General features: G+C 38.6%; 1 protein-coding gene across 1 annotated transcript in view; it reads left to right on the top strand.

Moving 5' to 3' along the window:
• The window catches only part of LOC117394606 (cadherin-7-like), a 41,431-nt gene extending 40,091 nt beyond the window's left edge, over positions 1-1,340 (top strand). The window contains exon 12 of the mRNA XM_059020396.1: positions 435-1,340. Coding sequence (XP_058876379.1) covers positions 435-454 — 20 coding nt within the window. The 3' untranslated portion in view covers positions 455-1,340. The remainder of the gene's footprint in view (positions 1-434) is intronic.
• The last annotated feature ends 15,553 nt before the right edge of the window (positions 1,341-16,893 follow it).

The raw sequence follows: 16,893 nt of genomic DNA, 5'->3' as shown, positions 1-16,893 counted from the left end.
TTAATTACATAGCAGGCCTAACAGCCCATAATTACCTTCATAGATTTTACAGGGGTAAAAAAAATCTGAAAACTGATTGTTTAATTTAATATGTTTCTTGTAATGTCAGGATAGTGACCCTTTAAATATACTTTATTAAAACTACAAGAGTTATTTTAAACACATACTAATAAATCACCCTGTCAAGCATCACAAAACATTTTGAAAAAAAGCATGTCTGCACCTTTAAGACAAGTCAGGGATTTTGGAATGAAACATGTTTGTGTTTTTGTCGCAGTTATATTATTCTTGTTGTCCCTACAATCTCACAAAGTGACTGGTACAGCATGCTGTTTATCACGTCAACAGTTACACATGCCTTTCTTCAGTTAAGTAACCTGCCACAGTTTGGATTTCTGGTTAAGTCATTGAAGAAACATATTTTCAAATTCCAGGTGTGGATGAGCTCCTGTGATTTATAACCCAGGAAGAGGATGAAAAGGGAGATGCATATTGGTAACCTTCAATCATTGTTTTGTGAGTTTATAGATTCTAACAAAATAGTAACCTACCAAAGAAAAATACACATTATGTCTTATGTGTCTTGCTATAGAAAAATTATGATGGAGAACATTTTACATTTCCAAATGTGTAAGATACTGTTGAAAATAAAAAAGAGTCTGACTGATTGCTCGACCTGTGTGTATGTGGGTGTGTGTGTGTGTGTGTGTGTGTATATATATATATATATATATATAGTGGTAATGTGGCGGGCAGTCAAGACTGACTAGCGGCAGGAACAGCAACACCCACAGACAGAGTTATCGTTCAGTGCCTTGGCGCACTTTTATTCTCACAAAATAAAACAAAACACAGGAACAAAGTAAATATTTGAACCAAAATCCTATAAACAGAACAAACCAAAAGCCTGTCTTCACTTGAAGATACTAACTCCACTGTATTGAAGTCCCTAACTCACACAGGACAGCTAAGCTGTTTCCCTGTCTCAAATCCAGTTTATCAATTATTTTAATCCCTCTGTACTTACATTCTCCACATTCAGCACTCCTACCACCTCCCTTCTTACACTAAGAACAAAAGGACAGTTTATATAGTACAGATAATTGCAAACACTCAGTCAATTTACACCCTATCTACCCAATTAGACAGGTGTTTTTCCCTTTTCTGGCTGAATACCATCAGCCCTAAAGGCTTCTGGGAAATGTAGTTTCCCCAGCCACTTCGGCCATGACGCCTATCATGAACTACAAGTTTTTCACCTTAACAGGGGAACATAGATCTTGTCAGCCTCAGACTGACATACTTATTAGCCCTCACTTCCCCACAAATATATATATATATATATATATATATATATATATATATATATATATATATATCAGTGAGTTATAGGAAAATAATTTCATCCAGGGTTTCTGTGACGTCATAAATTACGAGACCGAAGGTCAAATAATTTATAAACTGTCACAGAAATCCGAGATGGAATTGTTTCCCTGTAACTCACTGAAGAGGCACATCTATTATTTTTTATAATACATGGATACCCTTGTGATGCTAATATTAAAGAAGATGAGGTTCAGCATTAGAGTTCAGGGTTTATTTTTTTTGTTATTTATTTTTTTTAAAGTGCTGTACAGATGTTCTATGTTGTTATCCATTTAGTTTCTCTGAGATACGAATGTGCCAGTTTTACATATTTTTTTTTTCTTTTTAACATATTCTCATTTTATTGATCATTGAACATTTCTGTACTGTGGGTGTTGTCGAGTGATTGAAAACAAGACATTTTGTGTTTGAATTGAAAGTGATGGTCTCAGAGTCAAATGGGTCAAAGTTCAAGTATATTTTCCTCTAGAGGAATTATCACTTTTTGACGTCACTACTGTGGTATTGTCACTTTCTTTTCGAATGGCTCAGGATGCAAATATACCCTTCATTCATGTATATATATATATATATATATATATATATATATATATATATATATATATATATATATATATATATATATATATATTATTAATTATAATGTGTGGTTGCAATTTATAATTTGTTCAAAATACTACAGCTGGTTATAGTCTGCAGATTTTACAGTTACGTTCTTAAAGGTTATATCATTATGCAGTGTTCCCTGTTGGCACTGTATGCTAATGCAGTCGTTCTTAAAGGGTACCTAAGTAAAGTGTTAATGACCTGGGTATTCATATAACCGAGTTATGTCAAAGGAGTAACTCTGTAAAGCCCATATTCGAAATACCCCTAACCTCTCCTTATACCGTCTAAGACGTATGCTACAAGTATGCTAGAATTCTGGTGGGATCTGGATTTTTGCTTATAAGGTTGCAAATGGACTAGTCCTGTCAATCTGTCTGAGTTACTATAAATAAAAAAAACAACTTGCACTTGCAACCTGCACAGTGTTTTAAAAGTAATTACAATCTAATACTCCATTAAAAAATATAAGAAACACAATTCTGTTGTCCCTATTTGTTTCACTTGAAGTATAGTATCTGTATGTATCTATACTGCAAATCTATGCCGATTGCACCACCTGACAGAATATTACTTCGGAAATCAGCATAGCTTGGTCAGTATCAAACTACCATGAAGATGAATACTGCCTTCATTAAAGGTTGTTTATGTTTTCCTTTTTTATATATATATATATATTTTTTATTTATTTAATTTAATGTATTTTTATTTTATTTTATTACTATAACTTGCAGTGGTACATTAATGCTAAATGCTAACCCAATTAAAATAAAATGAAAGAAAAGCAATTATTGTCATCACTGACTTTACCCAATGCATCTCTTCAGCAATCATTCAACATTTGATTTCAGCAAAATTAATGTGCCTGTATTTTCAATGATATGCTTTACACAAAATAAATACCAACATGTTTATTATTTACAGGACTGCAGTTTTTCTGCTTTCTTCCTTTTTAAAATATTATTTTAATACAGTATGTAGACTTCTGTGTTTCTCACTTTATGGGATTTGCCCACAGCATATTGATACAAAAATAACCTCAGTATGTTTGCTGTTAATTTAAGTACAGTACTGTATTTATTCATTTGATTGCTCCTTTGCAATTCTTAGTTGTGTACTACAAGATTAATATAATGCATTTGAAACAGAGGACAAATATGTATTGAGTTGTCACCATAGCCCCAAACCTACTTCAAGAGGAGTCTGAATATTTAAGAATATTTCTAAATAGCGTTTTATTTCCTAAAATGACATAATATTTAACTTTGGTTTTAAAGTAAGTGTAACCATACACCATGTATCGAGCTACAAATGATGATATTTAAGGATTTTATTAAATAATGTCTGATTGTTTTGGTAACCTTTGAAGAGCTCTCTGGACATTCCTGCTATAGCCCCCCACAATATTAATAACTTAGAATAATCATTTGATTATTTGACTAGATAAACAAAAGCAAAGCCGAAACACATTGTGAAGATGTTAGTTCATTTGTTTATAGCTTGGGACACATTTTGCTAGTGCTTTGTGCATGGGGTTGCTTGGGACACATTTTGCCAGTGCTTTGTGCATGGGGTTGCTTGGGACACATTTTGCCAGTGCTTTGTGCATGAGGTTGCTTGGGACACATTTTGCCAGTGCTTTGTGCATGGGGTTGCTTGGGACACATTTTGCCAGTGCTTTGTGCATGAGGTTGCTTGGGACACATTTTGCCAGTGCTTTGTGCATGGGGTTGCTTGGGACACATTTTGCCAGTGCTTTGTGCATGAGGTTGCTTGGGACACATTTTGCCAGTGCTTTGTGCATGGGGTTGCTTGGGACACATTTTGCCAGTGCTTTGTGCATGAGGTTGCTTGGGACACATTTTGCCAGTGCTTTGTGCATGAGGTTGCTTGGGACACATTTTGCCAGTGCTTTGTGCATGAGGTTGCTTGGGACACATTTTGCCAGTGCTTTGTGCATGAGGTTGCTTGGGACACTTTAATTAATCACTTGTCAGAGTACAGGGGGACAATATGTGGATTTCACAAATTCTGCGAACAGCTGCGTTATTTGTCATCATTATATTGTAACACATCCCTTATTGATACCAGACATAAATAAATAAATAAATAAATAAATAAATAAATAAAATAAAACAAATAAAAAAACACATTATGGGCTCTATGTACTAATACTACTTACATGTTCGTGAATACTGCAAATTCGTAGCCTCCATCCTTCGTAGAATTTTTGCGTTCCATGTACTAAACAACTCTTTTTTTTTTGTGAACAACCACCATAATATCACCGGAAGTTTGAACAGCATAAATCACTGCTCATTATACTGGAGAGATCAGCATTTGCATCTCATTATAAATAGATTTGTAACGCCGAAATTCAAGATTTACAACTTCCTGGCAAAGATAAATGAACACAAAGAAGTAGTAAGCAAATATAATAGGATTGAGCGATTGCTTCTGCAGACTCCAACCTTGATACAACTATGCCACTGGCCAAAAAGAAAAGGAAAGCACATTCCAACATCTGAGGGTTGAGCGAAACACAATTGTGTCAACAGCTGCAATTGCAGAGCTTGCAATAGTTGACCCATCAAAATATAAACAAATTGCATCTTTTGGTCCATGGAAGGAGAAACTCTTACAGTTTGCCAAGAGGTGTTTGGAGGTGATGGATGATGAGACAAAGGAGAGGGTTGAAAAAATGAAGCTAGAGGGAAAGCTGCTTCCACTTAAGAAAAAATAAATAAAACAATAAGGAAACTAAAAGTCTCTTAAAGAAGGGACACCTTTTTTATATAGAACTTTTTTTTCTCACGGTATTATTATTATTATTATTATTATTATTATTATTACAAAAATGGAATTGCAGGATTAAAAAATAAATAAATAAATAAATCCCTAACTCCTGGGACTGGGAAGTGTCTGGAATTGGATTCCCTACTCCAGACCTATTGAGTGTGTTCATATCATACAGCGAGTGCCCATCAAAAAGCTGTCTAGCAGCTGATTCACATGAACAGACGACTGCACTGAACACTAACATGGAAGCATTTTGCTAAAAGTCATTTTTGACTGCATGATACAAATGTCACCTTGTTACTTTCATCAAATTTAGCTTTTGGAAATATTCACTTCAAAACAATGTGCTTATTCTAGCTGGATTCGATACTGCACAAGACACACATAGCATTTCAAAAGCCCAGCTCACGTGTTAGAAAATAACATTCAAGTTAAATAAATAAAAAAAACACACACACATATTCAATGTGTTATTCAATATTCACACAGTCCCTCATGCTACCTGATTTTTTTTTTTTTTTAAATGCCTGTATTTTTAAATTTTAAATTGCTTTTATGCAAAATGCCCCGTTTGTTTGCTCTCTACACTTCTGCATTTGTTGGAAGAAATGCACAACTTTTGTTGAGAATTGCTTTCTGATTTTGTTTTAATTAGGTTCAGTTTTTCAAAAGCATAACCTGTTTTTGGACTCGTGTTGCCATACTTATTGGTCTGGATTTTGAAATCATTTTACATAGCATTTTTAGTTTTAACTTAATTTAATTTAATTAATTAGTTTAACAGCAGTTTTCCATGAACAGTAATTGGCTGAACTCTAGCCCCTCCTCCTTCCCTGTGTGCCTTCTGAGCCAGCAAATCGAGGCTTGTTTATTTTTTTTAATGACCCTCTTAAATTTTTTTGTAACTTGAAGTCCTATTTGTGCATTGTCTATTAATCAGGGTGTAGTTTTACTGAAATCTGTGATAAAAAGCAGGCACGTCCATCACATTGGTAGGTAAGCATTTTTTAAAAATATATATTTCAGTTGACATCAGTAAGTACTTAAGCCTAGTATTAGAAAATACATTTTTTTCTGTTTTCATAGGTATATTATGACCTCAGATGGGGGTATGCGGTAGACTAGATTTTTATGGAAAAGGGTACGGGGCCTAAAAAGTTTGAAAATCACAGGATTAGGGTATGCTAGAGCTCATTTGGTAGCGTTTTATAAATCATAATAATTTGTCTATTAACGCGTTATAGACAGAGTATAAATATAGAGTGGGGTGGGGGGGTGGAACACATTGTTACTGCAGAAAGCATGCATAGCAGCCTGGAAGCATTGCAATTCCACTGGTGTCCTTTAAATCCATCAGCAGCCCTGTGGGCCAGAAGAGGATGTTGGCCACCAAGCAATTCAAAGACATATCTATACCGTATTTACAAACACATATAGATGTACATATAACATACATAATAACTTATTTAAAAGACAAGAAAACAAAAAAAAAATGATTTTAAGGACGCCTGTATTTATTTACATTAATTGTAAGGATATTTATACCTGCACATAATCAAATACACATACTACCTGTACTTATAGTAGCTCTCCATTGATCTCTTTCATATTTCAAGATATGAATAATCTACTAGCATGCAAAGTGAAATGATCAGTTAACTACTGACAATTGATTAATTTGCATTATACAGATTTATTGGTGTAACTATAAACATTTTTCATACAGTAAAGGCTTATGATCAGTTAAGTATGCATAAATAAAATAAATGTACAATTTTCATTAACCTCACTTTATTACCATTTGGTGTAGTCATAGATTGATGACTGAGCCCTCACTTCAAACACGTCGGCCATGTCATTGGTACAGGCTCATTTATAAAACCCTAATCGGGAAATCACCCCTCTATTTAAGCAAATTGTTCACTATATTGGTCTCCTATTACAACCTTCGATTCAGCAATTTGATTAGTTTAATTGTCCCTCGTGTTTTTACTGCTCTTGGGCATAACTCATTCCAATATGCAGCTGCTCACGACTGGAATGAGTTACAATCAAGGCTTAAACTCCCTGGTTTTATCTCAGAGGGTGCTTTCTTTTCTAGACTTGAAGCTCTTTTCTCTCTTTCGTGTGCTTGTCAAAGCAGACACGGATTTTATTAGGTTTTTGTTTGTTTTTTATTGATTTCGTGTTGCTGTAATGTTCCTAACTGTCTATGTGTTATTGTCTGTTGTATTTATGTTGCCTCTTGTCCAGGTCGGCATTTTAAATGAGAACTTGTTCTCAATGTCTATACCTGGTTAAATAAAGGTTTGAATGAATGAATTGATACCTATAAATAAAATCATTGGCATCGCTATTCAGTATTTATGTAAACAATGATATAAATAGTGTCTTTATTCATACAAGATATCTTTATAAGACCATGTTGAGTAACAATAAACTCATTTCATTTCATTTCTGTTTTCTGCGTAATAAACTATTTTTGTTGAGAAACATTACCTACAAGATCTTATTGACTTCTTTGATGTAATATCACCTACAATCACTATGGCTGGAACCCCATCACAAAATATAGATAATGAAATATGAATCCGCTAACAGGTAAATAAGAACAAAAAGGAGATGGGAAAATTGAAAAACAGGAACTCCTTGCACCCCTCCTATTACAATGATGTACAATTGGCACCACTTTATCGGGACGCCTCGGGAGAAGTAAAAATATCCCAAATAATCGGCTGTCCCAATGGAACGCGAAGCAACATTAGTCACACTTTTTGGTTTCTAAATGAAAAGAAAAAGAATAAAATCACATCACATTATGATTAAATTTTAAATACATAATTTAAAATACGAGTCAATTGTTGTTGTTTTTTTTATCCCTAAACAAAATTAAACGCTGTTTTTTATTTCTACATGAAATTAAAAAGAATGAAATCACATCTTATCACAGGGTGAGGCACCTGCGATGTTGACACCAACTTTCTTTGCAACCTCCTTCTTGAAGAGTTCAACCTGGTTACGCAATTTACGTGAGTCACAGGGTAATCACGTACTCACTGCACTGTGCCACGCAAACCTGTCTTGCTCTGAAAAACGATCTCTGTTCATCAATACTGTATCCCAATTAAATATTGGGCTTGAAACACGGTAAATAATGTCCATAACGGGTCACAAGCGAGCCATGAAGAAACACATACAAAGTTGCATATGCTTACTGAAAGCGACAGCTAACCAACCAAACTCAAACAGTCCTTTATCCACACTGGAAATGACCTGGGGCAAAAAAAGCATACTCTGCACAAACATCTGCACTGTCCTCTTTCAATAGCATTACAGCAATCACATTTTCAGCAGCTATTCTTCATAACTAATCCAATATTCTCCAGTAGAATTGTATTCTATTAAAAATACACATGGGATCAATAGTTTTTAATATTTGTAAAATAATAAATATATTATCTCACACACACACACACAGTGTGCCGCTTAGCTTTATAAAAGAGTGGAAGGACACACCAATGAAAATCGTTATCAAGTTTGTAAATGCCTAATTAGTATGCTTGTAATTAACAGTGCTAAATTACGTTTTATAAATGAATTATGGTAAGCCACGATGTTGTGGTGAAATATCACTGCAGTGTGAGGTTAAGATGCACTCTGCCTATGTTGTTGTGCCTCATAACGCCCACAGCCGTTGTGATATTTCAGCAACACCCTGTTTTTAATTATATAACCCAGCTTAAGAAAAAAAAAAATTATATATATATATATATATATATATATATATATATATATATATATATATATATACACAACACAGGTAATGAGCTATATTTTATGCTCAAATATATGGGGCAACCATATTCTTTTATTCTAATACATTTGCCTGGTAGAGGACACAAGTGTATCTTGCTCCCATGCACAGTGAGGCAGATGGTTCGGGAGGCAAAGGGAAATCCAAGGGCCACAGTTGGAGAATTACAGAACTTGGTTGCATCTCGGGGTCACCAAGTCTCCAAATCTACAATTAGACGCCACCTCCATGCCAAAAGGCTATTTGGAAGGGTTGCCAGAAAAAAAGCCTTTATTGAGAGCAACCAACAAACATAAGCGCCTGGAGTTTGCTAAACGGCATTGGCACTTTGATTGAAACCGGGTGCGACGAAATGAGACGAAAATAGAGCTCTTTGGCCACGCACACCAGCGGTGGGTTTGGCGTCGAAAGAAGGATGCGTGTGCAGAAAAGAACCTCACACCTACTGTAAAATATGGTGATGGATCTTTGATGTTATGGGGCTGTTTTGCTTCCACTGGTCCTGGGGCCCTTGTTAAGATCAGGAACTCTACCCAGTACCAGAACATTTTAGCCAAAAACCTGGTTGCCTCTGCCAGGAGGCTGAAACTTGGCTGCAAGTGGATCTTCCAGCAAGACAATGACCCCAAGCACACATCAAAATCCACAAAGAAATGGTTAATTGACCACAAAATCAATATTTTGCAATGGCCATCTCAGTCTCCGGACTTGAAGCCCATTGAAAACCTATGGTTTGAGTTGAAGAGGGCAGTCCATAAGCGCAGACCGAAGGATATGAAGGATCTGGAAAGATTCTGTATGGAGAAATGGTCTAAGATCCCTCCCAATGAAAAAGACTCAGTGCCGTTATCCTTGCAAGGGGAGGGTGCCAATAATTGTGACACTTCATTTTTTTTGGAAATAAATTTATAATTTGAGAAATGTGTAATTTTGGTTCATTCCTTTGAATCATTAATAAAGTCAAATATATTCCACATGTTGGAAAATCGAGCATCCATGGAAATGATTCTTATATGTTGTGGCAATGTGGGTTGCAGTATGCAAGTGTAAACATGATGCAGTGTTCAAGATAATGACAAACAACACAGTACTGGTGAACTGTGTACTGCTCTGTCTCTGTCACCCCCCTGGACCTCTCTGATCACTATTTCATCTCTTTTTCTCTGTCTCTCCCCCCTCTCCCTGCTCCTCCTACCCCCACTGTCACCTCTCGTCGTAACCTCCGATCTCTCTCCCCCTCTGTCCTTGCCTCCACTGCTCTCTCTCACCTCCCTCCTATCGACTCCTTTTCACAACTCTCCGTAGACTCTGCTACCTCCACCCTCTTCTGCTCACTCACCTCCTCCCTCGACTCCCTCTGTCCCCTCACCTCCCGACCTGCTCGCCCCTCCCCTCCCCATCCCTGGCTCTCCTCTGCACTCCGCTCGGCAAGAATCACACTGCGATCTGCTGAAAAGAAATGGAAGAGAACTAAACTCCCTGCTGCCCTAGACCTTTACCGCACTCTCCTCTCCTCCTTCTCCTCTACTCTCTCCTCTGCTAAATGTGCTTATTTCCAATCTGTAACCCAAGCCTCCACTAACAACCCACGTAAACTATTCTCTACCTTCTCCTCCCTCCTAAACCCTCCCCCCTCCTCCTCCCTCCTCTATCTCCCCTGATGACTTTGCCTCCTTCTTCTCTTCTAAAATCTCAGATATCCGCAAACTCTTTAACACCCTCCCTCCCCCGCACCCCCTCCTGCTCCAACCCCTACACCCACTACATCCCCTACTAACTCGCCCTCCTTCTCCACCTTCTTGCCCCTCTCAGACTCTGACCTCTCCTCCCTGCTCCAGGGTCACAAACCCACCACGTGTGCCTTGGACCCCCTCCCCACTCACCTCTTTCAAGCTGCTGCTCCTGCTCTACTCCCCTTCATCTCCTCCCTCCTCAACACCTCTCTACTTTCTGGTATCTTTCCCTCTGCCTTCAAAAAAGCCTCTATCACTCCCCTCCTCAAAAAACCTACCCTCGACCCCACCTCCCTCCAGAGCTACCGTCCTGTCTCCCTCCTACCCTTCCTCTCCAAAACCCTCGAGTGGACTGTACACCGCCAGCTCTCTGCTTTCCTGTCCAACCACTCTCTGCTTGACCCTCTCCAATCTGGCTTCCGCTCTGCTCAATCCACTGAAACCGCCCTCCTGTCTGTCACCAACTCACTTAAGTGTGCCCGAGCTGCCTCTCTCTCCTCTGTCCTAATTCTCCTCGACCTCTCTGCTGCCTTTGACACTGTTGATCACTCTATTCTACTATCATCTCTTGCTGACCTGGGGATCTCTGGCACTGCTCTGGCCTGGTTCTCCTCCTACCTCTCCAACCACACTTACCAGGTAACCTGGCGTTGAGCAATCTCCACACCTCACTCTCTCTTAACTGGAGTCCCCCAAGGGTCAGTCTTGGGTCCTCTCCTGTTCTCTCTCTACACCCGCTCCCTGGGCCCCCTCATCGCATCCTTCCCCACCTCTGACTCCACCATCTCCTCCCGTATCTCTACCTGTCTGTCTGCTGTTTCCTCCTGCTATCACCTCAAACTCAACCTCTCTAAATCTGACCTCCTTTTCTTTCCCTCCTCCTCCCCTCCTCTGATCTCTCTATCTCTGTTCCTCTGGAATCTACCACACTCTCTCCCTCTTCCTCCGCTAAGAACCTTGGAGTCACCCTGGACCCCTGCCTCTCTTATTCCCAGCACATCTCCACTCTGGCACGCACTTGCCGATTCTTCCTGAGCAACATCCGAAGAATCCGACCCTTCCTCACCAACTATGCTACCCAGCTCCTGGTCCAGGCCCTGGTACTCTCCCGCCTAGACTACTGCAACTCCCTCCTGGCTGGCCTCCCTGTGTCCGCCACCCGTCCGCTCCAGCTCATCCAGAACTCTGCTGACCGCCTGGTGTTCTCTCTGCCTCGCTTCGCCCACGCTACTCCACTACTCTGCTCGCTCCACTGGCTCCCGATCACCGCTCGCATCCAGTTCAAGACTCTTGTACTAGCCTACAGATGCCTTGACCAGACTGCACCCAGCTACCTCCAGACCCTCATCTCTCCCTACACCCCCACTTGACCTCTCCGCTCCGCCTGCACTAGAAGACTGGCTCTACCTCCGCTACGCTCCCCTGCCTCCCGAGCCCGCTCCTTCTCCACCCTTGCTCCGCAGTGGTGGAATGACCTTCCTACAGATGTCAGGACTACCCAGTCCCTGACCACATTCCGGCACCTCCTTAAGACTCACCTCTTCAAACAGCACCTGTAGAACTCCTCTGTTTGTATCCTGGGACACTATCACCCTTCATTTAAATGTGCCTTATTTTGCTCTTATCTGCCCCCTATTTTACTGCATTTAATCCTGTACTTCAGAATACTGTAATCTGCCAAGTGTTTAACCTGTAGTATTTTGTATTTAATCATATCCTGATGTAACTATCACTATTTAATCATATCCTGATATAACTCTCACTATTATCTGCTGTATTATTGAATTGTGGTTTGTCACACTTGAACAAAAGTTATTGTATTTCTTGCTCTTATTGTATTACTTGTATTGTAACACTTGAAATGTATTTGCTTACGATTGTAAGTCGCCCTGGATAAGGACGTCTGCTAAGACATAAATAATAATAATAATAATAATAATAATAATAATAATAATAATAATACACAAACACGAGTCCAAGTCCAGGGTGAGTGCTATTAGTGCTAGTGGTGCAAACACAATTGACCCATGAACAATAGTGCTGGTTATCCGGGTTTGTGCTGGCCCGTAGCGACAGCTCCGGATTGTGTTAGCCATCTAACAAATAACAAATACAGCAGTTAGACGAAACAAACAAACAAAACACTCATGGTTTTGTTTCACTTGTCCTTTAGCGGTTTGACCTTAACCATAACAAAGGAACAGATCACCTTGCTATGTCCCCTTATATACCGTCAGTTATGCCCCCTTGGTTAACGAGTGCAACCGTTTCTCCTCCAATAGAAAGCTTCCCTTCTGGGGCGATGACTTGGTGTTCCGTAGCTCCGCCCCCTTTTTAGATGGCCAACTTCCACCTAACCCTGGGAATGAATTGTCAGGCCATCCCATCCAGGGCACTCTGTTCCCTTTACACAGCACCCTCACAGGTCGGGAGGGAGATTTATCACCAGCAATAATTTTGTCTCTGTCACATACGTATATTAAAAATATCACCCATGATGAAACATGCAACATTTTCAAATATTCAGTTTAAACATAAATTACATCAATAACAGAAGTGCTTTGATAGATTGTCCTTCAAAACAATGAAGGGTAAGAATAAACTTTCAAATGGATTTTTTTTTTTCATTTAGAATCTATTTTACATTATTTTGCAGTTTCTCATAAATGCATAGTGGCAGATCTAATTTCATTTAATATATCCCCATGGTCCAGATTGTGTTCTGAATACTATTAAAAAAAAAAGACTTTGGACTGTTTTAATAATAAATACTAAATTATATTTAGTTGCTGTTAGTGCATGGCAATGCATTAATTAGCTAACACTAATTAAACTTATTTGGAGCTTTTAAACATTTTAAGAAAATGCAATAGTATGTCACAGACCATGCCAGGACTTATAAATCAAACATAGGGCATGCATGTATAGATATAGCCTCCCAAGATTCAGTAAATTGCTCATGATCCATAACATTAATGCCTGCTTTCAGGTACTCTAAAAGAGCTACAGCAGCCTGCAGAGTTTAAAGGTGTACACCAGGGCTTATGTTTCATGTGCATCTACCCAGGGATCACGGTTTCCTATTGTGATTAAGTTTACCACAAGTTATTGAGTGTATCATTACCTGGGGTCTGTCTGTCATCTGACCGTCTGCAGACATTTCAAGTCTCACACTCAGTTTCATGTCACCGCACTCTCTCACATATTAGAAAACGATTGAGTGCGAACAGCCAATCAGCTTCCAGATCTAGCGGGCTTCTATTTTGCATAGATGCCCACTGGGACGTTGAACTGCTTAACTGTGAATTAAATTTTAAATCAATCCGCGCATAAATACTGGCTTTTTCCCATTAACATTCTAATCAACAACTAATCTCATAACATGAAAAGCTACTTAAACATTCAGTACGTTTACATGACAAAGTGTTTTCGGAAAACTGAATCAGAAAACTTATTTTTTCTTAAAACGTCACTTTTCTGTGTTTACATGATTAACGATAGAATGTCTAATTAGAATTCAACTGTATACATGGATTGAAGTTTTCGGAAAACGCAGGATATTTTCGCATGCAAAGTACTGTAGTACCCTAAGTATGATTTGAACAGACCTGACATTTTTTCTGCGATAGAACGACCAATCCAATAACAAGTGCTTTATCGAAGTGTCAGGTCTTAAATTCAAAGATTACTATCCTATACCTCTATTCAGATCCCCCACAATGTGCAATCAGCCTTTCCAACAGCTCATCCTGTTCTATATTACCAGTTTCTTTTGCAGACGTTATTTTAAATTATCACGTAATTTTAAAGCTGGAAAACATGTGCTGCTTCAGTATGGGCTATTCAAAAAATACATACGGACAAATATTACTTTATCCCTAACTTATTATTATTATTATTAATTTCTTAGCAGACGTCCTTATCCAAGGCGACTTACAGTCGTAAACAAAAATACATTTCAAGTATCACAGCACAAGTATTAATACAATTGGGCAAAATAAAATATAATGACTTTGGTTCTAGCAAGTACAAGTATATGACAAAATACAATTCAACGGAGCAAATTGATCCATGCAGACTGACTACATATTATTATTATTTTCTCTGTTTTCTAAAACCACGTGTAGGAATGAAGGTCAAAGTTTGCATATATGCAGTACGCTATCAGAATAAGTTTTCCGAAAAGTGCATTTATATGATATAAATTTGGTTCGTTTTCGGAATTGAATCGGAAATTTCTAGGTGCTGTTTTCCAAAAACTGACCTAAGGAATATTCTGATACATTTTCCGAAAACTGTGTTTACATGACTTTTGATATCGGAATTAGTTTTCCGAAAAATATCAGAATTTTTATGCTCATGTAAACTCACTGATTGATACTTTCTGACGCTGGTCTAGAGACAAAGAAAATCATGTCTGTGACAGGACACCTTAATGAAGGTTCAATTCACAGCTACTGGACAGCAAATCAACAGAAAAGACACGACTGGTCCACAATTCTGTCATTAGCTGGATCCAAACAACATCCTCCCTCAACACCAGCCAGTCAAACTGCCAACCCTGTTTCAGATCTTTCTGCACCAGCCAATCCACTCCCTGCCAGCTTGAATGACGCCCCGCCTCCAACAACAAGTTTCGAGTACGACTCTACACTACACGGACTATTCAACAATTGTACAGTTAATTTATCTGGCAATGTCATATTTTTTTTTTTTTACACATTATTTTTACATACAATTACCCATGTATGAGTTGGATTTTTACTGGAGCAATCTAGGTAAAGTACTTTGCTCAAGGGTACAGCAGCAATGTCCTCCATCTGGGATTAAACCCACGACCCTCCGGTCAAGAGTCCAGAGCCCTAACCACTACTCCACACTGCTGCCCTGTAATGTCTATGTGACATTAATAATTTGTACAGTACATGTATCTTAAATATATCTTGAGAACTGAATTGAAGTATATGTGGTCCAATTATATGTACTGCAATTACAAGCAAATAACTGGTAAAATTAATGACTGTAATTTAATTACAGTAATTGATATCCATTTTCCTAACTTGTAATAGCTCATAATAGGATTGGGAAATATCTAAAGTAAGATGATGGAGTTTCAGCAGGTACACTGAGAACACGATTCTGTCTGGGTTTTGAATTAAGTCTATAAAACAATATGTAGAAACAGGGCTATATATTTCCATTGATTTCATGTTAAAAACAAGCTTGTGGAATGAATTATACTGCTTAAAAGCCATGGAACCACAGTGTGAAACCAGCATCTAGAAGAAACAGAATATGCAGGCAGGGTCTTTAGGTATACATGCAGTGCTACGTTGATCCTTGTTATGACACAATAATTAGCAGGGAAACTTTCAGTTCAAACTGTAGAGACAGTAGATTCAGTGGAAGGCAATAAAATAGCCTCCTGCTGTAGGTTGTTCCTTTAATCAAATTTTGTAGTTATCAATGTAATATCTTTCTGTCCCCTCGAAGGTTGGCGAAGCATAAATTCTAATGCATGTCTTTAATATTTCTACAGAGCGTGTGAGTATAACTTGCACTACAATATATAAACCAAGTTATAAGGAGTGAAACATAAATTATTTTTCCCATCAAATGATAATGTGAATAGCTTTTATTTTTTATCAGACTGTATCTCATTTTGGAATCAACATCTATATCTTAGTCAAATCTAGCAACTGAACTCCAGTTGCTAAGCAGATGCAAAACCTGATGTAACAAAGTAAATTGCTGATTCCAGCTGTTAAGGTTTAAGTTTAAAAGCATTCATGCAACCATTCGTGGATACCTTATCCTCAGTCAGTAACTCAGCAATTTGGATAAGCGGGTGTCCAATATCAAGCGAGAGAAGCAAGGTTCCACAGTTACAGTATTTTCCTCCATTCCTGCAGTGAACTCAGCTGCCGCCACAGCAGCTACCATCAATTACACCAACCCTGGTCCCTACAGTAGAGCCTCCAGTCTACAACCTTGCATCTGCAACAGCATATGGTTCCCATGCCTCAACCACTGCCTGCCGTCACTCAATATCCCAGCAGATTTGGCGCAGCACAATTGAAGGAAAGGACGTTAATCTGGTTTCTCTATTGATGGCTACATCCGAGTTTCTGGACCATAGAGTGGTGGATTGCAGAGATGTATCAGTGGTGGATTGCAGAGATGTATCAGTCACGCTGAAATCCAGAGACCCCAGGCAGACAGGAGGCTGTGTGGTCCAGTGGGTAAAGAAATGGGCTTGTAACCAGGAGGTCCTCGGTTCAAATCCCCCTCAGCCACTGACTCATTGTGTGACCCTGAGCAAGTCACTTAACCTCCTTGTGCTCCGTCTTTTGGGTGAGACGTAATTGTAAGTGACTCTGTAGCTGATGCACAGTTCACACACCCTAGTCTCTGTAAGTCGCCTTGGATAAAGGCGTCTGCTAAATAAACTAATAATTACTGTATTTGTCCTTGCCTTTGCTATATACAGAGATGTGCTATGTTCAGTAAACCCAAACCGCAGACAAAATCTATCAGATAAGGGACCATGTTTTT

This window comes from Acipenser ruthenus, chromosome 3 (assembly GCF_902713425.1).
Source record: "Acipenser ruthenus chromosome 3, fAciRut3.2 maternal haplotype, whole genome shotgun sequence".
In the NCBI taxonomy this organism is placed as follows: domain Eukaryota; kingdom Metazoa; phylum Chordata; class Actinopteri; order Acipenseriformes; family Acipenseridae; genus Acipenser; species Acipenser ruthenus.
The sequence above is the reverse complement of the archived record's forward strand: the minus strand, read 5'-3'. Positions and strand labels throughout refer to the sequence as shown.